The sequence below is a fragment of the Macaca fascicularis genome, chromosome 1, assembly GCF_037993035.2.
Source record: "Macaca fascicularis isolate 582-1 chromosome 1, T2T-MFA8v1.1".
Classification (NCBI taxonomy): Eukaryota; Metazoa; Chordata; class Mammalia; order Primates; family Cercopithecidae; genus Macaca; species Macaca fascicularis.
Genome location: NC_088375.1, coordinates 199,035,353 through 199,060,182, shown reverse-complemented (window position 1 = coordinate 199,060,182; position 24,830 = coordinate 199,035,353). Strand labels below are relative to the sequence as shown.

At 46.2% G+C, this 24,830-nt stretch overlaps 1 protein-coding gene across 11 annotated transcripts in view; it reads left to right on the top strand.

Moving 5' to 3' along the window:
- Window positions 1-386: 386 nt before the first annotated feature.
- LOC102146235 (protein argonaute-1) overlaps window positions 387-24,830 on the top strand; it is a 42,432-nt gene continuing 17,988 nt past the window's right edge. For 2 of the 11 annotated variants that reach the window (XR_012422676.1, XM_005543989.5), the window contains exons 1-11: window positions 387-639; window positions 5,954-6,137; window positions 9,907-10,027; window positions 10,454-10,635; window positions 11,033-11,169; window positions 11,396-11,530; window positions 11,674-11,761; window positions 12,785-12,932; window positions 19,497-19,616; window positions 19,970-20,092; window positions 20,226-20,359. Coding sequence is in view for 10 of the 11 variants with exons in the window: in XM_005543989.5 (XP_005544046.1) it covers window positions 615-639; window positions 5,954-6,137; window positions 9,907-10,027; window positions 10,454-10,635; window positions 11,033-11,169; window positions 11,396-11,530; window positions 11,674-11,761; window positions 12,785-12,932; window positions 19,497-19,616; window positions 19,970-20,092; window positions 20,226-20,359 (1,397 nt within the window). In the remaining variant the exon portion in view is untranslated. Of the gene's footprint in view, window positions 640-3,537; window positions 3,694-5,953; window positions 6,138-9,906; window positions 10,028-10,453; window positions 10,636-10,950; window positions 11,170-11,395; window positions 11,531-11,673; window positions 11,762-12,784; window positions 12,933-19,286; window positions 19,416-19,496; window positions 19,617-19,969; window positions 20,102-20,225; window positions 20,360-24,830 lie in introns of those variants that run through there. The other 9 variants (XM_015438426.4, XM_074012347.1, XM_074012323.1 and 6 more) reach the window with 8 other exon arrangements.

Genomic DNA, 24,830 nt, shown 5'->3' with positions numbered 1-24,830 from the left:
TGGGAGGCGAGGTGGGAGGCAGGGCCCCTGGGCGCTGGAGTGCCGGGGGTCTGGGAATGAGGTGGGGTTCCCATAATGTGCGCGCGGCTCGGTGCGACAGGCGGGGGCTGTGTGTAGGTTTGGAGGGACCTATTTGGGGAAAAGACAGGGCGGAAGGCAGCTGTGGCGGGGTGTCCCTTCGCCCTGCCCCACTTATGCCACTGCGCGGTTCCAAGGCACCTTTATCGGAGCCCTCCCGCCGGGCTGCATGGCAACGGGTGACCGCCAGGGGCCGCTGTCTCGGGTCCCCGGTGCCCCCGCCCCTCTCCATTGGCCTTTGTTGCCGTCTGAGCGCCCCGCTTGACTCGTTCCGGTCCGCCCCCTGGGCCTGGCGGTCGCGCCTGCGCACTGGCAGCTGGCCGGGCGCTCGCAGGGGGAGCTGCTGCAGGCTCCGCGGCGGCGGCGGCGGCGGCGGCGGCAACGGAGGCTGCGGGGGCGGCGGCGCGAGCGGCCGGGCTTGGTAGGGGAGCCGAGCCCGGCCCGGGAACCCGAGCAGCGAGAGTGCGGGGTACCTAGGCCCCTCACGCTGGACTTCACAGTCTCCGGGCCGCCTGACCTCCGCACGGGTATATGGGATGGAAGCGGGACCCTCGGGAGCAGGTAAGGGCCCCCGGGAGGGGGAACGGTGCATGCTCCAAGGACTGGGGACTCCCGCATGAAAAGCGTGGTTTCCAAGTGAGGGAAGCGCTCCTGAGTGAGGAGAAGGGCTCTCCCACGATGGGGGCCCAGTTTGAAGGAGGCTGTGTGCAGTTCCGGGGGAGAACCATGTGAAGAGAGCCCTGAGATGGGGGCTGTTTGTCCAAGGAGGCTGTATGCAGTCCTGCGGGTTGGAAGTAATCTGGGAGAAGGGCCTGCACGCACGGAAGGACTCCCAGACGTCCGTGGAGGCCTACGGAGAGGCCCGGCAGGTGGCAGGGGACGGGCTCCAGGTGTCCAGGAGAGGAGGGGGCCACACAGATGGGCCTGGAGCTACCGCATGCCGGGGGCGGGGGCTCCGCTGGGCTGGAATAAGCTAATGTCTCTTGGGAGAAGGCGCCAGAACTGGACTGTGAGCTCCGCCCCACCGGGCCTGACGCGAGGGCGAGGGTCAGGGGGCGGTGGGTGGGGACCCAGTCCCGGGATTCCCCCCCGTGGGTCTGGGGAGTCGGAGTGGAGGCTCCGGAGCATGCGCGGAGGTGGCAGCTGGCAGGGGCTGCCCGACGTGGTGGGGGCGTGGCCGTCCAAATACCCCCACCTCTCTTCGCCGCCCCCCACCCTCGTTTGGCTTGGAAAAAGGAGCGTGCTGATGGGGTGCATTCGCTCTTAGGTTATGCTGGCAGAGTGCAAATGGTTATGGTCCCCGCCCCCATTTTAGGGGCTCTTACACTTGGCCCTCAGTAACAGTTTGCCAAGAATGGGTTGAGGGAAGCTGCCAAAGTGCATTTTTCTGCCACAGGAAAGACTGGGACCGAAGCAATGGGTTCTGGGGGTGGGTCCTCCTAAAGATAGGCCTTAGGAAAGGTATTGGTTACGGATGAATAAAGGACAGGGCAGACAGGGGCTACCTGGAAGGAGTTGTCTGCTTGGTTTGCAAGTTTCTGCTCCAATACTGAGTAGAGATGGGGGCTTTTAATCCACACACAAGATAATGACCTTTTCCATTGAATTGTCTGTTAAGGTTACACTCTACAGTTATAACATTTATTCTGATATTTCTTAATATTTTCATGGCTCCTATCTTCCACTGGATATCTTTCCGTTTTCCTCTCCCTGCTTCCCAGAAACTGTCAGGGCTGTCTTTAGAGCCAAGATCTAAACCCTACAAACAAGTTGGAGGATGGGGGAGTTTATAGCCTTCACCCTGGTGAGGCGCAGGTGATAGCCTTAACTTCTTATTTGCAGGTAACGAGGAGAAAAAGACATAGGAACAGAGGATAAACTGAGGCAGGATTGCCTCAAGAAAACTGGAGTCCTCAGGATGGGCTGTGGGGTGGTGATACCTCTTGTGTCTTAAGTGTCTTACCCTGTGATGGGACGAGGAGCCTGGACCTGGGAATCCTTCAGGTCATCTCTCACCACTTCCTTACATTTGGTCTGGGAATGGGAATCAAATTTCCATTTGGGACATGAACTTTATTACTTTCCTAATGGAAATTATTTTGTTTTTTTTTTGTAGCAGACCTAACTCCCTCCCACTCTCTCAAGGAAATAGCTCCTACCACCTCACTCAAGTTATCCATTTAGTGATCTATAAGTACTTAGTGACTGTTTTCCCCCTAATAACCAACCTTGTATAGGTTGTGTAGTCCCAAGGATAAGCGCAGGGAGCAACTGACTTTTGTACTTCCTCTCTGTCAGGCCCCTCTCTCCATCTCAGGCACTCCTGTTTTTCAAGGCTGGGGACTATTTCCAACAACCCATGAACTAGAGTAGTGGGGTAGGTCATTGAAGTCCACATGGATTGCTGGTTGCTGGTACCCATTCTAGACTAATGATTTTTATCCCGATGAATTCCTAATAGGCTCTGGAGTGATGAAAAATTGACTTTTTAAAAATTTGTTACAAAAAATAAGCTTCTAGGAAAGAGCTAGAACCTGCTGTTTGGAGTTACCCATAGCCTTAGGAAAAGCCTAGTGGGACAGGCTTTGCCTCAGAAAAGGGTATAATTGAGATTCAGTCTGGAAGCTGCAGATTGAGGGACCCCATAACTGCCTCCTTCCTAGGCCCGGACTGTTCTCTTGTAGGAAGTTAGAGTGGTGTCCCAAGGTGGCCTGAGGACATAATACACGACACTAAAGTGTTGTGTAAAAAACGAACAAACAAATAAACAAAAAGCCCAAAAAACTAAAGCATTGTTGCTAGCCTCACTGGGCTTATGCCCAGGTCTGCCTTCTGTGCTCAGGTGTGTTCCAAGCACATACACTAGACTAGGTGCTCCCTGAAGGTAGAAGCAGTGTCTGGTTTATTTGTAGAACTAGCAAGTGCCTAGTGTATAGGCCCTGGCACAGAATACATGTTTATTAATTAAATCACATTCCAATGTGAACATAAATGGTTAAGCACGTATATGGATATTTAATAAAGTGTATATTCACATGGAACAGATCCTTTTTGGAGAGATTGGCCTGTTAGTCTTTGCTTGCCCACCAGCTAACCTAACCTAACCTAACCTAACCTAACCTTGAATTTGTGTCTTTTGAATATGCAGTCTGGCTCTTTGGGAGGTGTGTGGGCCTCAGAACTGCAGGAAAGGAGTCCTGAGCCAGGGCTTTCAGCTCTGTTACTTTTCCTTCTCTGGGCTCCTTGGGGATGGGGGAGGGGGAGTGTCCTTTTCAGGGCCCCTCCCTCCTTGCTTTTGTCTGAAGAGAAGGGCCCCGCCCCTTTCCCCCTAGGCCCAAGCTTTGTCCTCTGTGCTGGGGCCCTCATCTGCATCACAAAGTGGCCGTCTGTCCCTGTCTGGGTCTGTAGGGGAGTGTCTCCCGTTCTCAGACTAAAAGCTGGGGTAAGGGGGGGCGGGGAGAAGACTGTGCTGTTGTTAGGCTTTCAGGGGGATGGAATGGGAGAGAGGTTCCTGCTTGCTGCTGTCTTTCCTAGTTTGAAGATGAAGTGGGGGTGCGGGCTCCCCTGTTTTCCCAAAGCTTCTTTGGAGAGGATGGTGCTCTAAGGCTATGTCTGGTATGTAGTCGGGTTTCTGGGGAAGAGAAGGCTTTGAGGCTAGAGTGTCTGTCCCATCCCCCATCATGTCTAACTAGCCCCCCAGCTCTAGGGGTTATCTTTCTCCCAAGGCCCCAAATGATTATTCAGTCTGGGAGGGGAAGAAGGTGAATGCAATATAAGAACTTGGGGAGGGAAAGGATGTCTCTTACTGGCTACACCCACAACTGTGCATGTTTGTCTTGTGTAGTGTTTATAATTGTTTCTGGGCAATTACAGGTGTTTGTGTGCTGTGTGTGCTTGTGTGTTTTTGTGGTGTGTCTATGAATATGTTTGTTCATTCATTTCATATCAGTATGTTGAATACTTCCTGTGTGTTTGCCAGACACTGGAGATTAAGCAGTGACCAAGGCAGATATAGTCCCTGCCTTTGAAGAACTCAGTCTAGGGTAGTGAAGGATATGTATGTGAGTGTAAATTGCCAAGGTCTAAGTGTGTGTTTGGATGTGTGTGATGGGAATGTGTGTCTGTCTGTCCGTGAGCTTGTGTGCAATTTCTGTCCACCACTTTCTGAGGTAGGCAGCCAGGTGCTAGTAGATAGGTTTTCACTTCCCCATGTAGCTGAGTTCTGAAGACCTTTGCCATCCAGGCTGGGCCTTCATTTCCTTGTCTGTAGAGTGGGACTGGGCTTGACCGGTGGTTAGAGGGAAACAGAGCAACTTAGCTCTGGGAAGCTACCCCTCCCATGAATGGTTCTGACCTCTTCCTGACCCCCAGCTGAGGATATGCCCCATCCCCCAAGCTTGTCTGACTGTGAAAGCAGAGGTCTGGTAATGGGAGGTTCTGGGCTGGTTTATCCCTCTCTTCTCTCACCTGGGCTGGTTCTCTACTGCCAAGAACAATAGTAGCATATTATTCCCTTTTTTTCTCTCTTCCCCCAAAGCTAGAAAATAAGACTGGAGGCAGCAGCCAGACTGGCAAAAGAGGGTAAAGTAGCTGGATCTGGCCCTACCCTATCCCTTTCCCAGGGGCCCCCTCTGTCTTGAAATTTATCTCTGCTTCTGTTGTCTGGACCTTCTGTGTGGAAGGATCTGTGGGGCATGGAGAGAATCTTGTGTTCTTCCCGGAGCCAGTATCTCTTCTCCAGCATTCTAATTGCCACCTCTTCCTCCCAAACTTGTTAGTTCTTTCTTTTTTTTTTTTTTTTTTTGAGACGGAGTCTCGCTCTGTCGTCCAGGCTGGAGTGCAGTGGCCGGATCTCAGCTCACTGCAAGCTCCGCCTCCCGGGTTTACGCCATTCTCCTGCCTCAGCCTCCCAAGTAGCTGGGACTACAGGCGCCCGCCACGTCGCCCGGCTAGTTTTTTGTATTTTTTAGTAGAGACGGGGTTTCACCGTGTTAGCCAGGATGGTCTCGATCTTCTGACCTCGTGATCCGCCTGTCTCGGCCTCCCAAAGTGCTGGGATTACAGGCTTGAGCCACTGCGCCCGGCCAGTTCTTTCTTTATTCAAGCTTTTTTTTTTTTTTTTTTTTTTTTTTTTTTTATCATTGCCTCCCCAATTGCCGCTTTGTTTCTTCCTGTCTGCCCCACCCCTTAACTCCAGCCTTCTCTCCTTCTCCTTGCCTTTTTCTATTGTGACCTCCAGCTCTGTCCTGTTCTCCAGCCCCCTTTCTCTTTTCCTTAGTCTCCAAACTATCCTTTGAGCCTTTTCTCCTTTTCCCTCTCTCCAACTCTCGCCATTCAGTTGCCCTAATCCTGCCTCAAACACTGACCCTGCCCTCCCTAACCTGGCCTTCTCTGGATGTTCTTCCTGCCCACCTATAAAGGAACATAAAGGTTATGCCATTTTGTATTCAGCATGGTGATGAATGGAGTGAGCATCTGGCTGGCAGAGAATATAAATTCTTGGTCTGCTAGATACCTGGTGAAGGCAAGTGTCTTACTCTAGTAGAAGAAAGAAAGGGTTCTGTTACTAGGAGTCAGATTTAGTCTCTCTGCTTAACATGCAATAGGAACTTATTATATATGAACTTAATGAATTTAAAGTAGACAATAAGGATAATTTTCCTAACTGGAGAGAGATTTAAAAAAAACAAAAAACAAAACCAAAAACACAGATGAGCTTGAGATGTCCCCTGGAAGCGCTCGGCTGGGTTGGGTAGCAGGAAAGAGGCATTCTCTATACTCTCATGTTCCTGTTCTGGGAGGCCTTGTTCCTTCTCTGATAAGAGTAGTTAGGAGATTACCAGACTTTACCCTCACCAGCCTCTTTGTCTCGTAGCTGCGGGCGCTTACCTGCCCCCCCTGCAGCAGGTGTTCCAGGCACCTCGCCGGCCTGGCATTGGCACTGTGGGGAAACCAATCAAGCTCCTGGCCAATTACTTTGAGGTGGACATCCCTAAGATCGACGTGTACCACTACGAGGTGGACATCAAGCCGGATAAGTGTCCCCGTAGAGTCAACCGGTAAGTGATACACACCTAAGCTACCAAATCTGAAAGACACCAACCTTGAAAGAGGGGCCAGAAAGGTAAAAAAAAAACCAGTAGAGGGTAGTATCACCAAATCTAAGGAAGTTTTTGAGAAGGAGATGCCAAGTAGGATAAATGCTGAAAAATAGTCCAATTGGACTTCGCTATTAGAAGATTATTAGTGACTTTTGGCAGAGCAATTTCAGCAGAAAGTAGTTGAGCTAGTTAATCTAACTATATTGAGCTAAGAAATAAGTACAGTGCCTACTACATTTCAATGTTAGTTGAATGAATAAAGAGTTTTAAAGAATGAGATATGGGTATGTTTACAGATTAAGGAGAAGGAGGTAGTAAAGATGAAGTTAAAAGTTTGGGATAGAGGGGAGAAATTAATGGGATGTCCTTGATGAGGCCGAAGGACATTGTAGGATGCACAGTTGGAGGGATTAGCTCTATTTAGAGGAAGTGATATTTCCTTTTTTTTTTGATGTGGAGTTTTGCTCTTGTTGCGCAGGCTGGAGTGCAATGGCGCTATTTTAGCTCAATGCAAACTCCGTCTCTCGGTTTAAGCGATTCTCCTGGCTCAGCCTCCTGAGTAGCTGGGATTACAGGCATCTGTCAACATGCCCGGCTATTTTTTTTGTATTTTTAGTAGAGATGGGTTTCACCATGTTGGCCAGGCTGGTCTTGAACTCCTGACCCCAGGTGATCTGCCCGCTTCGGCTTCCCAAAGTGCTGGGATTACAGGCGTGAGCCACCGTGCCTGGCCTCTGCGATATTTCTTTAATTAATTAATTTTATTATTATTTGAAAACTATATGTATAATATAAAAAAATTCAAATATCACAGAAAGATAGTAGTGAAAAATGTCTCCTTACTATCCTGGTCTCTAGTCCCCCAGTACCATTAATTGTTACCTTTTTTTTTTTTTTTTTTTGGAGACAGAGCCTCCCTTAGGCTCTGTCAGGCTGGTGTGCAGTGGCACCATCTCAGATCACTGCACTCTCTGCCTCCTAGGTTCAGGCAGTTCTTGTGCCTCTGCCTCCCAAGTAGCTGAGATGACAGGCAAATGATTCTCCTGCCTCAGCCTCCTGAGTAGCTGGGACTATAGGTGCCCCCCATCACATAATTTATTGGTGTTTTTAGTAGAGACAGAGTTTCACCATGTTGGCCAGGCTGGTTTCAAACTCCTGACCTCAAGTGATCTGCCTACCTATGCCTCCCAAAGTATTGGGACTACAGGCGTGAGCCACCATACCTGACCAATTGTTACCATTCTGTTTTTTTTGAGACGGAGTTTCACTCTGTCATCCAGGCCAGAGTGCAGTGGCGTGATCTCAACTCACTGCAACCTCTGCCTCCCGGGTTCAAGTGATTCTCCTGCCTCAGCCTCCCGAGTAGCTGGGATTACAGGCACCTGCCACCACGCCTGGCTAATTTTTAAATTTTTAGTAGAGACAGGGTTTCACTATGTTGGCTGGGCTGGTCTCAAACTCCTGACCTCAAGCAGTCCGCCCGCCTCAGCCTTCCAAAGTACTGGGATTACAGGCATGAGCCACCGTGCCCAGCCAATTGTTACCATTCTTGAATATGCTTCTGTATACTATTCTACACATGTGCAGGCATATATGCACATATAAAATTTTTAAACACCCAAAACAGGGTTCTTTATACATTGTTCTGTACTTTGCATTTTTCCACTGAACAATATATTTTTGAAGGTATTACATACCAGCACATATGGATCTGCCTCATTCTTTTGCATAGGTTGAGTGGCTGTGATATAACTTATATAATAAATCTATTGAGGAACATTTGAGTCTAAATTCTGCTACAAAAATGAAACTTGAATATTATTATATATAGATTCATTTTTGCACTCAAATATGAGTGTATTTGTAGGATAAATTGCTAGGAGTGGGACTGTTGGCCTAATACATTTCAGAGTTTTCAGATATTGCAACTTGTTTTTAAAGGTAAGTTGTACCAACTATACTCCCATCAATAAGGCATCAGAGAGTCTCTTCCTATACCTGCACCAATTTGATATTTGAGATTTTTTTGATCTTTGGCATCCTGATCTTGGTCTAATTTTAAATTGTATTTTTCTAATAAGTGAAGTTGAATATATTTTCATATGTTTAAAAATAATACATGGAAGGGTCATTTTGAGTGTAAGAGGAAAGGAGAAAAATTGATGCACGCACATATTAATATGTTTGTGTATATGTCTGGTAACTCGAGGGTGGCCTTGTGTACTATCCTCCGCCTTTTTTAAAGATATTAGAGCTGCTTCCTGATAGGAGACAGGAATGGGTTCTGGAGTTACAGGCTAGTAGAGAAAGTTCTACATAGTCTACATAGAGTAGGAGGGATGGAAGTAATCAGGGACATGAAAAAGATTGCTAGGCAGCACTGAAGCCTAATTGGGATTGAAACCATATGATCACAGTTGCTTCTAATGTACCATTTGTGTTATCCAGTAGTATTCAAGAACTTTGATTTAGAAAGTGTGAAGGTCAGTTGGTTAGATAAACTGGAATTTTGAAGGAATAATGGACACCATGGGGTCTAAGTTTCAGAGGACAGGAAGTAAGAGATGGTAATGAAGAAAAAACAGGGTGGTGAGACTAAGTGCTTCAGAGAGATGGAAGAGATGAGATTTTTCTTCCACGGTTTATTCTTATTCCAGTTCACATCTCTTCTACCTTTTTTGCTTATCAGATCTGGGATTCGAGATTGGAGCAGCCTAGATTCTGTTCCTGATTTGTTTTTTGTTTTGTTTTAATTTTTTTTGAGACAAGATCTGGCTCTGTCGCCCAGACTGGAGTGCAGTGACATAATCTCAGCTCACTGCAACCTCTGCCTCTCAGGCTCAAGTGATCCTCCCACTTCAGCCTCCTGAGTAGCTGGGGCTATAGGCACACACCACCATGCCTGACTAATTTTTGCATTTTTTGTAGAGACGGAATTTCTCTGTGTTGCCCAGGCTGGTCTCAACCTCGGGAGCTCAAGCGAAAGTGCTGGGATTAAAGGCATGATCCACTGCACCTGGCTGTTCTTTTTTTTTTCTTCTTTTTGAGACAGGCTCTTACTGTGTTCCCCAGTCTGGAGTGCAGTGGTGTAATTATAGCTCACTGTAACCCCAAACTCCCAGCCTCAGGTGATCCTCCTGTCTCAACCTCCCAAGCAACTGGGATTATAGGCACATGCTACCATACCCAGCTAACTAAAAAAAAAATTTTTTTTTTTTTTTTTTTTTTTTTTTTGTAGAAAATGGGGTCTCACTCTGTTGCCTAAGCTAGCCTTGAGCTCCTAGGCTCAAGTGATCCTCCTGCCTCGGCTGCCCAAAGTACTGGGATTACAGGTGTCAGCCACCATACCTAGCCCTATTCCTGATTCTTGATAGACCCTGGAGTCAAGCTTTTCTCCCTTTAGCCTCCCCGTCTTCTCAGAAGGCACTCACACCACTCTTTCAGGTCTGTTAGAGCCTTGGTGGTCTGAGGACCAGCAGTGTCGCTTGGGAGCATGTTAGAAATGCAGAATTTCAGGCTTCACTCTAGACCTGCTGAATCCGAAGCTACATTTTAATAAAATCTCCATGTGATTCATAGGAAAGTTAAAGTTTGAGAAGCACTGTCATAGAGTAGATGTTAGGAGTGAATATAATAGATGGGACATTGCCTGGACTTTGAATTACTTCCAAAAGCTTGAAGTGGTGGTAGTCTCTCAGCTTCCACAGGCCACTCCTATCCCCCACAGGGAAGTGGTGGAATACATGGTCCAGCATTTCAAGCCTCAGATCTTTGGTGATCGCAAGCCTGTGTATGATGGAAAGAAGAACATTTACACTGTCACAGCACTGCCCATTGGCAACGAACGGGTAAGGTTGGGAGTCAGGCTAGGCCTGTGTCAGGGGTCTGGGGTAGAACCAAGCTCGTGTAAGCCTCTTTGGAGTCTGGTGATCCAGAGATCCTTTTCATTTTTTGTGCTGAGAAAGTATGTTTTAGGGTGAGGGGTGGGTAGGTGCTGATGTTTATTTAGTCTCATATGCCTGTCCGTGTCCTAAACAGATTGAGATTAGACTTAAAATAGACCTAAAGGACTTCCTGCTAGGCTGAGAGGTAGTTGAGAGGAAGAGAAGCACTGAGCCAAGGTGGCTAGAACCTAAGGGGCTGGACTTACTTTGGGGTCTTCATTATGAGCCCCTGTCAACTTGAGAAACGTATTCTCAGCAAATCCATGGAGTTGGGGGTCATTCTCGTAGAGCAATGGCAATCCTTCACTCCTTTCTCTCACCCTCCTGAAGGTCGACTTTGAGGTGACAATCCCTGGGGAAGGGAAGGATCGAATCTTTAAGGTCTCCATCAAGTGGCTAGCCATTGTGAGCTGGCGAATGCTGCATGAGGCCCTGGTCAGCGGCCAGATCCCTGTTCCCTTGGAGTCTGTGCAAGCCCTGGATGTGGCCATGAGGCACCTGGCATCCATGAGGTATTGGGTGTAGTTAGTATCTGGGCTACTAGTGTTGGCAGAACTGCTGTCAGGGGAGGAGGGGGAGCACATATTAAGGTCCCACAGTGTGCCATTCAAAAAAAAAAAATTATTTGAAGCCCTACCACTTGCCAGGCAAGTGTGTATTTATATTTAGATGGTTTAAAGCCCTGGCCCTGAACTTCTTAGATATCTTTGGGCCTCATCCCATCTGTCCCTGCAGGGCAGAGAGAAGGTAGAAACTTGCACAAGGTCAGTCATACAACTAGTAAAGCATCAGAGCTGGCATTAAAGCCCCGGTGTCCTGCCTTTCAGGCCAGGGCTCCTCCGTGCCCAGGATGCCTCACAGGGTGGGGGCCTGTGCCCGAGGGACCAGTTCTCTGCCTGTCCCTGCCAGGTACACCCCTGTGGGCCGCTCCTTCTTCTCACCGCCTGAGGGCTACTACCACCCGCTGGGGGGTGGGCGCGAGGTCTGGTTCGGCTTTCACCAGTCTGTGCGCCCTGCCATGTGGAAGATGATGCTCAACATTGATGGTGAGTGGGGAGAGCTATGGAGCTAGGGGCACCCCAAGTCCAGTGACCACACTCCCAGCCTCATCCCTCCCAGCTCTGCAACCACACTCCTAGTCTAATTCCTACAGCCCTGGCTTCCCCTTCCCCCATCCCAATGCCCTATAAGGAAGAGGGTATAAATTGCTGTACCTCCATGTATTGTGGAAGACAGAACCTGAGCTGAGCTATCTTTACCCTGTCCCCACAGTCTCAGCCACTGCCTTCTATAAGGCGCAGCCAGTGATTGAGTTCATGTGTGAGGTGCTGGACATCAGGAACATAGATGAGCAGCCCAAGCCCCTCACGGACTCTCAGCGTGTTCGCTTCACCAAGGAGATCAAGGGTGAGGACCCAACAGGAGGGGAAGGGAAACAGCTCCACTTGAGCCCTAAGAGGAAATCCCCTTGGGGTATGCTCAGGGGAGAAGCCAAGGCTGGGCACCTGAGCAACCTATTTCAGCCCTGACAAGCAGTGTGTGTATCTCAGGCCTGAAGGTGGAAGTCACCCACTGTGGACAGATGAAGAGGAAATACCGCGTGTGTAATGTTACCCGTCGCCCTGCTAGCCATCAGACGTAAGTTGGCAGGAGTGCTGAGTCATACTTTGTTGGTGAAGAAGGGCTGAGATTTAAAACTCACTATCTTTCCCTCCCTCCTTCCCCCACTGGCCTTGAGAATGAGCCTTGGGGACTGGCCCTGTTTTTGAAGATAAGCTGTGGGAATTTGGCATCCTTTCTCAATCTTCTCTGATCTGTTGATACTCTGCCTACCATTTTTACCTTCTTGATCTCCTTGCCTCTTTGGTCCTTTACTTTAGAGCAAGTGTGTTCTCTGATTCCTGTTAGGGTTAGGTAAATGTTAGAATCTCTCTCTAATTATTATTTTTCTTGAAAAAAGAAAGCTAGGCTCCTGGGCTCCTTGGGGAAGCTGTCATTGATTCCATTCCCATTCTTGACCTTAGGCTACACTACATTATGAGTGTCTACTCTGTGTTAGGCTTTATGCTCAATATTGGAAATAGGGCCGGGCGCGGTGGCTCAAGCCTGTAATCCCAGCACTTTGGGAGGCCGAGACGGGCGGATCACGAGGTCAGGAGATCGAGACCATCCTGGCGAACACGGTGAAACCCCGTCTCTACTAAAAAAATACAAAAAACTAGCCGGGCGAGGTGGCGGGCGCCTGTAGTCCCAGCTACACAGGAGGCTGAGGCAGGAGAATGGCGTAAACCCGGGAGGCGGAGCTTGCAGTGAGCTGAGATCCGGCCACTGCGCTCCAGCCCTGGCGACAGAGCGAGACTCCGTCTCAAAAAAAAAAAAAAATTGGAAATAAATGAGTCAGATAGTATCCTGACTTTTGTGGAACTTGCCCTTCAAACCTTTAGCTTCTTTCTTGGAGCCCTGTATGTCCTGTTTTCCCATGAGTGGCGATACTCAAAGAAGTTGGATAGGATGAAGCAAAGTCTGGGACTTCCTTCCTGCACATCATATTGGGGCCAAATAAAAAAGGAAAAAGTCTGGGACTTCTCATGGTTGTGGGTCTAGAGAAGTGGGACTGAATGCTGGGTTATGACACCTCCTTCCTTCCCTTCTTCTGAACAGATTCCCCTTACAGCTGGAGAGTGGACAGACTGTGGAGTGCACAGTGGCACAGTATTTCAAGCAGAAATATAACCTTCAGCTCAAGTATCCCCATCTGCCCTGCCTACAAGTTGGCCAGGAACAAAAGCATACCTACCTTCCCCTAGAGGTGAGATAGCCAAGTAATGGCTGGGGAATAGGCATTGTATATACCTGCATGCTGCTCATCAGGTGTCTCTTCTTTGAAGTTTGGAAAATTGACATTCTGAGAAGGTATGAGGTAGTTCTCCTGTGAAATAGAGGCCCCATTCTTACCTGCTAAGTTGTTTCCTTATCCCCCATCCTACTCTCATGTTCTTTCAGGGCTGCCAGGCAGAGACAAGCTGAATTTACTGTTTAATAAGTAATTAGTTCGTACAGGACAGAGATTTTAGATACCCGCACTCACTCATGTTCTCTTAATTTCTCTTTCCCTGTTGTTTAGAGCTGGGATCCTAAGTGACCTGAAGATATAAGTGTAGTTTATTCTACACAAACTGGTGATAAATATTACCTATAATGTAAATCATGTTTCTCCAATGATTAATGTGTTCATTTTGAAAAAGTTTTAGCCCCAAGATTTGTCATACTTTTATATAACAGTAGACCTTTGGAATTCTGCAACTGGAGAAGGAATAGTAACGCTAAGTTATAGAATACAAATACAGAATCACTGGGCTATATTTTGTTTGGTATATACTAGCCAAAATATTGAATGAGAAACTACTGCCTACTGCTTCATTGTCTCATCCAGTGCTACTCAAAAAGTGCGGTCATGTGTACCAACAGGATAGGCATTACCTGAGAGCTTACTTAAAATGCAGATTTCAGGTTCCACCCATACCGACTGAATCAGAATCTTTTTTTTTTTTTTTGAGACAGAATTTTGTTCTTGTTGCCCAGGCTGAAGTGTGATGGCATGATGTTGGCTCACCGCAACCTCCGCCTCCCGGGTTTCAGCGATTCTCCTGCCTCAGCCTCCTGAGTAGCTGAGATTACAGGCATGCGCCACCACACGCGGCTAATTTTATATTTTTAGTAGAGACGGGTTTTTCCATGTTGGTCAGGCTGGTCTCGAACTCCTGACCTCAGGTGATCTGCCTGCCATGGCCTCCCAAAGTGCTGGGGTTACAGACGTGAGCCACCACACCCAGCCAGAATCTGTCCTTTAACAAGGTCCAAAGGGGATGTACATTAACATTGGAGAAGCACTATACTAGACTACCCTCTTTTTCTTGTTTTTTTGAGACAGAATCTCACTGGAGTGCGGTGGCACCATCTCAGCTCACTGTAACCTCCTCTGCGTCCCAGGTTTAAGCAATTCTCATGCCTCAGCCTCCAGTAGCTAGGATTATAGGTGGCGCCACCGTGCCCAGATACGTTTTTTTGTATTTTTAGTACAGATGGGGTTTCACCATGTTGGCCACACTGGTCTCAAACTCCGGACCTCAAGTGATCTGCCCGCCTCGGCCTCCCAAAGTGCTGGATTACGGGCATGAGCTGCCATGCCTGGCCTACCCTCTTACTTTTATCCAACAGCAGAAGTCAGATAGCCCAGACCAAAGCTCAAGTCTTCTGGTGAGCTTCTAGAATTTCAGAACTAACCTGAGGGAATTAGGCTGAAAGGAGAAGAGATCCCCAAAACCAAGAACTCTGACTTGGTTAATAGCTACTGATGCACATGAAGGCAACATGTTCTCTGAGGTATAAACAGAGGTCTTTAGGAACAATCTTAGCTAAGTAGACAGTAGCTGATATTTACTGTAAGCAGAGATTTGTTAGCAAACTAACATTATTTCTTTTTTTTTTTTTTTTTTTTTTTGAGACGGAGTCTCACTCTGTCGCCCAGGCTGGAGTGCAGTGGCCGGATCTCAGCTCACTGCAAGCTCCGCCTCCCGGGTTTATGCCATTCTCCTGCCTCAGCCTCCGGAGTAGCTGGGACTACAGGCGCCCGCCACCTCGCTCGGCTAGTAGAGACGGGGTTTCACCGGATTAGCCAGGATGGTCTCGATCTCCTGACCTTGTGATCCGCCCGTCTTGGCCTCCCAAAGTGCTGGGATTACAGGCTTGAGCCACCGCGCCCGGCCAAACTAACATTATTTCTATTTAAACAATGGTTTTCAAGGTGTATAATTTATGTTATGACTTAGACCTTGAATTCTATTGTCGCTTATTTAACATATATTTATTGAGCTCCTACTATGTGTCATATACTCTTAGGTGCTAGGAACATGGAGATTAACAAGACAGACAAGGTCCCAGCTGTTGTGGAGCTTACATTCTAGAAGGGGGAGATAGACAACAAATTGATAAACACATAAGATAGTTTCAGATGGTGATAAGGTGCTATAAGAGTAATAAAATAGGTTAAGGGGATAGAAGTAAGGGAGGAAGAGGGTAGAGAGCTATTTTAGTTGTTAGGGAAGTCCTCTCTTAGGAGACATTTGAGCTAAGTCCCAAATTATGACACAGAATCAACCTTATAACAACCTGAGAGAAGAGCCTTCCAGGCAGGAGGAAGTACAAAGGTTCTAAAGCAGAAGAGAATTTGGATCTTTTTGAGGGATAGACAGAAGGTTATGGTGGCTAGAATGTATTGTGTGAGGGGAAAAGTAGTAGGAGATGATTCTGTAGAGGGCCAAATCCTATAGCCTGTTGAAACCACGTGGCATTTTATTATTGTTTTTTGGAATAGCTTTATCCAGATTGGCTGTGATGGCTCATACCTGTAATCCCAGCACTTTGGGAGGTCAAGGCAAGAGGATCGCTTGACTGCAGGTGTAGTGTGCACCTGTGGTTCCAGCTACTTGGGAGGCTGAGGTGGAAGCATTGCTTGAACCCAGTGAGCTGTGATTGTGCCACTGGATTCTAGCCTGGGCAACAGAGAGAGACCCTGTCTCAAAAAATACATATATATAAAACAGCTGTATCAAGATACAATTCATATACCATAAAATTCACCATTTTAAAATGATTAGGTAGTTTTAGTATATTCACAGAATTGTACAACAACTATCACCACTATTTGATTCCAGAACATGTCACTCCTAAAAGAAAGCCTATATTCCTTAGCAGTTACTCACCATTCCTTCTCTCCCCAACAGCCTGTAGTAACCACTAATCTACTTTCAGTCTCTGGATATACCTATTTTGGACATATCATATATGTGAAATAATACAATATGTGTCCTTTTATGACTGACTTCTATCACTTAGCGTAATATTTTCAAGGTTTATCCTCTTTCCATCAGATGGATATGTCATATTTTGTTCATTTATCAGTTAATGGACGTTTGAATTGTTTCTATTTTTTGGGTATCATGAATAATGCTGCTGTGAATATTGTTGTACATATTTTCGTGTGAACATAAGTTTTTATTTCTCTGGAGTATACACCTAAGAGTGATATAATATATAACAATGTTTAACATCTTTTTTTTTTTTTTTGAGATGGAATCTCGCTCTGTCACCTAGGCTGGAGTGCAGTGGCGTGATCTCGACTCACTGCAAGCTCTGCATCTCAGGTTCACACCATTCTTCTGCCTCAGTCTCCCGAGTAACTGGGACTACAGGTGCCCATCACCACGCCCAGCTATTTTTTTGTATTTTTAGTATAGACAGGGTTTCACTGTGTTAGCCAGGATGGTCTCGATCTCCTGACCTCGTGATCCACCTGTCTCAGCCTCCCAAAGTGCTGGGATTACAGGCGTGATTCACCGCGCCCAGCCAATGTTTAACATCTTGATGAGCTACCTGATTGTTTCCCAAAGTGGCTATGATATTTTACAATCCCATCAGCAATGAATGATAGTTCTAATTTCTGGCCAGGTAGGATTTTATTCTAATTATAATATGAATCCGTTAGAAAATTTTAAGTAGAAGAACAGTATGGATTATTGCTGTTCTAGTTTCTAGTTGTGAAGATCCAACTAGAAACTAGAAGTAGTACCTCCAGTCCACCTCTGTATCTTCCTTGAATAGTTATGTAGGTCAGTGAGTGTCCACAAAATCATTTGTTCATGTTCAAATCACAGTTCATTCCTTCTTCCGTCTTCTCTTTTTCAAATTGTGGTAAAATATGCATAATATAAAATTCACCATTTTAACCATTTTGAAGTATACAGTTCTGTGGCATTAAATACATTCACGCAGTTGTACAACGATCACCATGACCAATCTCTAGAACTTTTTCATCATTCCAAACTGAAACTCTATACCCATTAAATGACAACTCCCTCCTTTTAACCCTTAGCAACCACCATTCTACTTTCTGTCTCTATGAATTTGACCACTGTAGGTACCTCAAATGAGTGGAATCATACAGTATTTGTCCTTTTTTGACTGGCATATTTCACTTAACACGATGACTTCAAGGTTCATCCATGTTGTAGCATGTTAAGATTCCCTTCTATTTTAAGGCTGAATAATAGTCCATTGTATGTATGTATCACGTTTTGTTTATTCATTGATCTGTCCATGGATACTTGGGTTGCTTCTTCCTTTTGGTTATTGTGAATAATGCTGCTGTGAACAGAGATGTACAAATATCTGTTGAAGTTCCTGTTTTTTGAGTACATACTCAGAAGCAGAATTTCTGGTTTATATGGTAATTCTATGGTTAATTTTTTGAGAAATTGCCATACCGTTTTATAGTCCCACTAACATTGTACAAGTGTTCTAATTTCACCACATCCCTGATTTTAATTCTGTATCTGTAACCACCTGTAAAGAATGCTACAACTTTAAGGCACCTTTAAGAGAACAATCTCACAAATTTCAATAATTTTGGATTTTCATTAAGTGAATTGACTATTTTGTTTATTTTCTGGAATATAGAGTTTGAAGGCAGGTGACCTTGGGCTGGTTTTCCTTCCCATTGTTTACCATGAACTCTGGGAATTAGGACGAGAATTAGTATGTAAAGAATGTTGGCCCACTGGGAGCGAGTTCCACATTTCATCTCATCTAAATCCTTACAACAACCTCATGAGACAGCTAGTGTATTTTTTTTCTCATGTTTGAGATTAAAGAAGATTCTCAGAGTGGTTAAGAGTCCTGTTTAAGGTAGCATCCCCTAGAAATGGCAAAGCTGTACTTTCAAACAGAAGTATTTCCAGACCTACTGGCTCTCTCAATTCTAGCAGCCTTCCTGTTCACAGCATCCTGGATATAGTATATTGGGGATTAGAAGTCTTGTATGTCACTAGACAGCTTTTTATGATCTCTATTGTTTTCTGTTGGGCCCAGAACAGATGAAGTAAATGGCAAGATGTTTCTCACACCAGCAGAGGACACTGTCAGCCAACAGAGACGGTGATAGCGGTGGTCTGGGGGCTCAGGAGTTTAGAGCCAACCCTAGTCCTGGTGGGTTGCTGGATGGAGCAACTACGTACCTGCCACCATGGAGAGCTGCCTTAGAAATCTAATTTGTGTATATTGAGTTTTTCAGTATTCAGAAGAGCTCTCTATATATGGTCCTTTGGTAAATAATATTCTGTGCTGCAACTTATTGTTTTCTGTGTTCCAGAACTATACTCAGTCCTTTAAGTGCTTTATTTAATCTTGAGACAACTCTGAGATTGTTACTATTATCCTCATTTAAAATATGAAGGTCAGGCGCGGTGGCTCACTCCTGTAATCCCAGCACTTTGGGAGGCCAAGGTGGGTGGATCACCTGAGGTCAGGAGTTCAAGACCAGCCTGGCCAACATGGCAAAACCCCATCTCTACTAAAAATACAAAATTAGCCAGGCATGGTGGCATATGCCTGTAATCCCAGCTACTTGGAATGCTGAGGCAGGAGAATCGCTTGAACCTGGGAGGTGAAGGTTGCAGTGAGCTGAGATCGTGCCATTGCACAGCAGCCTGGGCAAGAAGAGCAAAACTCTGTCTCAAAAATAAATAAATAAATACATATATACATACATACATACATACAAGAATTAGCCAGATGTGGTGGCGGGTACCTGTGATCCCAGCTACTCGGGAGGCTAAGGAAGGAGAATTGCTTGAACCTGGGAGGCAGATGTCTCTGAGCCGAGATTGTGCCGCTGCATTCCAGCCTGGGCGACAGAGCAAGACTCCATCTCTTTTTTTTTTTCCATCCAAAAAAAAAAAAATAGATAAATAAAATATGAGACCTGAGCCCAGATCTGGCGCTGGATCACAAGCTTTTAATCACAAAGTGGTTGAATTGCCTTTTTTTTTTTTTTTTCCTTTTTTTGAGACAGAGTCTCACTCTGTCACCCAGACTGGGGTGCAGTGGCGTGATCTGGGCTCACTGCAACCTCCGCCTCCTGGTTCAAGCGATTCTCATTCCTCAGCCTCCTCAGTAGCTGGGATTACAGGCACACACCACCATGCCTGGCTAATTTTTGTAATTTTAGTAGAGATGGGTTGGCCAGGCTGGTCTTGAACTCCTGACCTCAAGTGATCTGCCTGCCTTGGCTTCTAAGGTGCTGGGATTACAGGCATGAGCCACCATGCCCGGCCTGAATTGCCTTTTACTTTGCACATGAATATTTTCTAACTTACCTATCAAGTGAAACTCAAGAGGAGAATATGTGTATGCACAAAGGATTTTGCAGTTCCCTTCCCCATGGCTGACAGCCAAGGTATCTTTCCTTATTATGGGGCTCTGGATACAGGATGGACTGTACTCAAGCCAGAGCTACCTGTCCTTCTCGTTTCCTCAGGTCTGTAACATTGTGGCTGGGCAACGCTGTATTAAAAAGCTGACCGACAACCAGACTTCGACCATGATAAAGGCCACAGCTAGATCCGCTCCAGACAGACAGGAGGAGATCAGTCGCCTGGTCAGTGGGCCTACTCATTTGCTCAGTCATTGGGGCCATTGGTAGCATAAATGTTTTAATGCCCCAGCAGGACCTTCCTTCAGGAGAACCCAAGTCTAGATTTGTTGCCTAGGACTCTCTACGGCTGCTCTTCTTTCTTATCGTATAGTTGCTTTGCTTTCTATCTCTTTTTCTCTCCTGTATTACTTTGCTGTGTTATCCTGTCACTTCCCTCATTTTCCACTTTCCCTCTCTTTTTAGGACTATTCTGTGCCAACCCCAGCTTCTCCTTAGGGTTCTCTCCTTGATACCCAGAGGGTGAGCAGTATTGCCAAGCTCTTGCTCTCCTGAGATTGCTCTCTTTTGTCCTGCAGATGAAGAATGCCAGCTACAACTTAGATCCCTACATCCAGGAATTTGGGATCAAAGTGAAGGATGACATGACGGAGGTGACAGGGCGAGTGCTGCCGGCGCCCATCTTGCAGTACGGCGGCCGGGTGAGCAGGGTCAGGGCCAGACAACATCTCAGGGTATATGGGGGTGGTTGGTTTGTATAGCCAGGGGCTTTTGCTCCCCTACCCACCTGACTCTACTGAGGCTCACCTGGGCGCCCCCTCTGCCTATCCCCAGAACCGGGCCATTGCCACACCCAATCAGGGTGTCTGGGACATGCGGGGGAAACAGTTCTACAATGGGATTGAGATCAAAGTCTGGGCCATCGCCTGCTTCGCACCCCAAAAACAGTGTCGAGAAGAGGTGCTCAAGTAAGGAGGGTTCGGTGTAGGGGTGGAAGGGTGGGAAAGACCCTGGAGCTGCCTACCTTCCTGTAGTCCCCAGGGGCCGATACTGATCAGTAATGTGTTCTGTCTTGACTCTGCCTGCATTGTGCTTTCTGGCTCAAACTTCTACCAGTTCCTTTTCTATCGATCTGTGGTCAGGGGAAGTTAATAAGGAGCCATATCTATGTCAAAGATGATGATTTTAGGGCATGAATCTCCTAAGAGAGGCCTGAATTATTTTATTGTTATAATTATCATTGGTAATAAATAGTAGTAGTGATGACTGTAATGTTTACACCAAAATTGTACTTAAGTACCTAATTTTTATTCTCTCATTTCATCTTTACAGTGAGTAGGTGGTGATATGTCCATTTTCAGGAGACTGAGGCTCAAAAGAGGTTAAGTAACTTGTCCAAAGTTTGCACATCATCAGGAAAGTGTCAGAGTTGGAAGCAAATCAGATCTGAGCTTCAAAACTTGTGTTCCTAATTGGAAACAAAATAGAGCAGCTTGTTTAGCTGGTTGTCAGGGCCTCTGTGCCACCGTAGCTGGGAGTAGATGGCACCAATGAGGAAAGTGTTTTAGCCAAATGATCTAAAGAAACCAGGCAGTAATGGCTTGAGAAGTCAACAACCCCTCCCCTGGAGTCTTTTTTTTTTTTGAGCTAGAGTCTCGCTCTGTAGCCCAGGCTAGATTGTAGTGGCGTGATCTCGGCTCACTGCAAGCTCCATCTCCCGGGTTTACGCCATTTTCCTGCCTCAGCCTCCCGAGTAGCTGGGACCACAGGCGCCCACCACCACGCCTGGCTAATTTTTTGTATTTTTAGTAGAGATGAATTTTCAGTGTGTTAGCCAGGATTGTCTTGATCTCCTGGCCTTGTGATCCACCTGCTTCGGCCTCCCAAAGTGCTGGGATTACAGGCATGAGCCACCACGCCCAGCCCTTTTTTTGTTTGTTTGTTTGTTTGTTTTATTGAGATAGGTTTAAAATGCCACAAAACTCACAGTTAGTTGTTTCCTACGTATAGCATACAGTTAGTTGGTTATTGCCATGTTTTGAAGTGGTTGCTTCTCATAGTCTCTGGATCTGGAGTGGGATCAGCACACTGTAGGGATGAGGAAGAGTTGATGGAGCCGACCGTTTTGGCTAGACAAGGGTAGTGGGGAAGTATGCCGTGATGAGTTCAGCTGACCTTGGAGTCATGAGAATTCGTTCTTAGCTGGGGTGCGGTGGTGCGTGCCTGTAATCCTGGCTACTCAGAAGGCTGAGGCAGGAAGATCACTTCAGCCCAGGAGTTTGCTGGGCAATATAGATTCTATAAGTTCTAGGTCAGGCACGGTGGCTCCTTTCTGTAAACCCAGCAGTTTGGGAGGCTGAGGTGGGCAGATCACGAAGTCAGTAGTTTGAGACCAGCCTGGCCAATATGGTGAAACTCCGTCTCTACTAAAAATACAAAAATTAACCAGGCGTAGTGGCACGTGCCTGTAGTCCCAGCTACTCAGGAGGCTGAGGCAGGAGAATTGCTTGAACCCAGGAGGTGGAGGTTGCAGTGAGCTAAGGTTGTGCCACTGCACTCCAACCTGGTGACAGAGCGAGACTCAGTCTCAAAAAAAAAAAAAAAAAGTTCTAACAGCTCCTGATGGATCTGGGGACTATGGGACCTGCCCTTGCTCTTCTTCCCTTACCCCTCACAGCTGCACAAACAACCATCATAATTGTGGTTCCTTGCAAATGGGTTCTTGTCTCCTTTCCTGAGTTCTTTTTTTTTTTTTTTTTTTGAAACGGAGTCTTGCCCTGTAGCCCAGGTACAGTGGCACGATCTCGGCTCACTGCAAGCTCCGTCTCCTGGGTTCATGCCAGACTCCTGCCTCAGCCTCCTGAGCAGCTGGGACCACAGGCACCCGCCGCCATACCCAGCCAATTTTTTGTATTTTTAGTAGAGACGGGGTTTCACCGTGTTAGCCAAGATGGTCTTGATCTCCTGACCTCGTGATCTGCCCACCTCGGCCTCCCAGCGTTCTGGGATTACAGGTGTGAGCCACTGCGCCTGGCCTTTTTCTGAGTTCTTTAGCCCCTATTTAAGCCAGCCTGCTTGGCAGTATTGGAAAGGCTCCCAGCTTTTTGCCTTTGTGCCATAGTCTCTTCATAGTAGTTCTATTCTCTGTGTGCTCTTGTGTTTCTCCCATGTCCTTCCCTTGTCCATTTCTTTTGGGATAATCTATTGCTTTGGCCATTTTGGGGTATGGGCACCAGTAAACCCAGAACCTCAAACTTGGGAGAGTTTATCAGACATTCCCTTCCCCCAGTGACACCTAGTTGTAAGGGGTAAGAATGTGGCTTTTTCATGTGGGTCATTAGTAGCCAGTTAAATCTGTGGTTCTGACTGGGCTAACGGTAAAGATTTCCAAGTCATCTATGGCAGTGGCTGAGATTGTCCAGTGAGAATGTACATAGTAAGTGGAGATTGAAGATATAACTTAGAGGAACTGGAAAATAAACAGAGCAAAGTTCCTAAGTGTGTATGGGGTGATGGGATCCAGAGCACTGAGAAAGGGCATCCTTTCCACTGAGAAAGTGGGAGAAGACATGAGGGTGCTATGGGGTTCGACAAACTAGTAGTTGGGGGATGATGGATGATAGAGTTCTAGATGCAACCCTCAATTTTTTTCTGGCTAAAGAGGCCCTATTACTTTAGCTATATCACCTTTAAGATGGGATTTTAGGGCCTTCCTCATGTTAAACATCTCACAATAGTTTGTGGCCCCCAGCACTGGACACAGTATTCCAAGTGTAGTCTGGTAGTAGAGAGAAGATTGGAAATACGTCTTTCCTTGAAGTTGAGACCCACTATTCATGAAATCTGATAACATACTGGCTTTTTAATAGCTACATTGCAGTTGTATACAGGGCAGAGAAATGGAAAACATACTATTAATGGTCAAAGCCCTAGCTGTTATTTACGTGAAACAGTGGTTAGGTAATGTTTTTTTATTCTAACATTCATTTTGAAAAAAATTTTTTAAGATAAATATAGAGAATAACATGTATCCATCCAGTTTTGTCATATTTATCCTTTTTTAAATGTAAATATTACAGGTAAATTTGATGTTCCTTCATGTCCTCCACCCTAGTCCCATTCCTCCCTTCTTTTTTTTGACAGAGTCTCGCTCTTGCCCAGGCTGGAGTGCAGTGGCACAATCTTGGCTCACTACAGCCTCTGCCTCCTGTTTCATGCAATTCTCCTGCTTCAACCTCCTGAGTAGCTGGGATTACAGGCACTCACCACCATGCCCAGCTAGGTTTTTTTGTGTTTTTGGTAGAGACAGGGTTTCATCAGATTGGCCAGGCTGGTCTCGAAGTCCTGACCTCAAGTAATCTGCCTACCCTGGCCTCCCAAAGTGCTGAGATTACAGGTGTGAGCCACTGTGCTGGCCCCATTCCTCCCTTCTGATGAAGCCACTGTTATGAATTATTGTAACTATCCTATTCAATTTATATACCTATATATAAATGATTTTAAATTTTGCATAATAGTATTTACCGTATTTATTTTTCTTGTGTGTTTTTACTAAATATGTGAAAAAATACTTTCTCACAAAACTATCACATTGCTATTTATATGCTATATAATAATATCTCCTAAACAACTGCTTCCATGGTCGTCTTGTACATTGTTTTTAAATTTAAATGGAAGATTATCACAAATTAAATTTCCTGCTGCTTATTTCAGTTTTTGAGTATCTTTATGTAGCTTGATTTTTTTACTCTACTGCATGTGTGTCCTCTCTTCCAACTTTGTCTTCCTCTCCAGGGTAAAGCCCTAAAGCCAAAGGAAGGAAGCTTAATAATTGGCTCTTAGGTTTCAAAGAACCAGTTGGGAAGGAGGGAACTCATTTTTACTGAGCATCTCCTGTGCTCCCGTCACTGTTGGAACCTCTGCTTTGAGCAGAAAGGCCTTACACATGGGCATCTGCCTATTTCTTTGGACATGTAATGGAGCACAGGAATCAGCTGCTTGAGTGGGGCAAGGTGGGAACCTTGAGAATTCCCATAGGTCCCTTTTCTGGGCTTCCTCATCTCCTTGCTTGTACCATCGAACACTTAGCAAGTACTCTCTTACCTTACTCAACTATAAATGTATTTTTTACATTAGCCATTATTGTGTATCATTCATGTTAGAATCTCAGTGTTAGCTGGGTGCAGTGGCTCATGCCTATAATTCCAGCACTTAGGGAGGCTGAGGTGGGAGGATCACTTGAGTCCAGGAACTTGAGATCAGCCTGGGCAACATAGTGAGATCCCATCTCTACTAAAAAGAAAAAAAGTTAGCCAGGCATGGTGGCATGCCTCTAGTCCTATCTACTCAGAAGGCTGAGATGGGATGATTGTTTTAGCCTGGCAGCTCGAGGCTTGAGTGAGCCCAGATTGTGCCATTGTACTCCATGCTGGATGACAG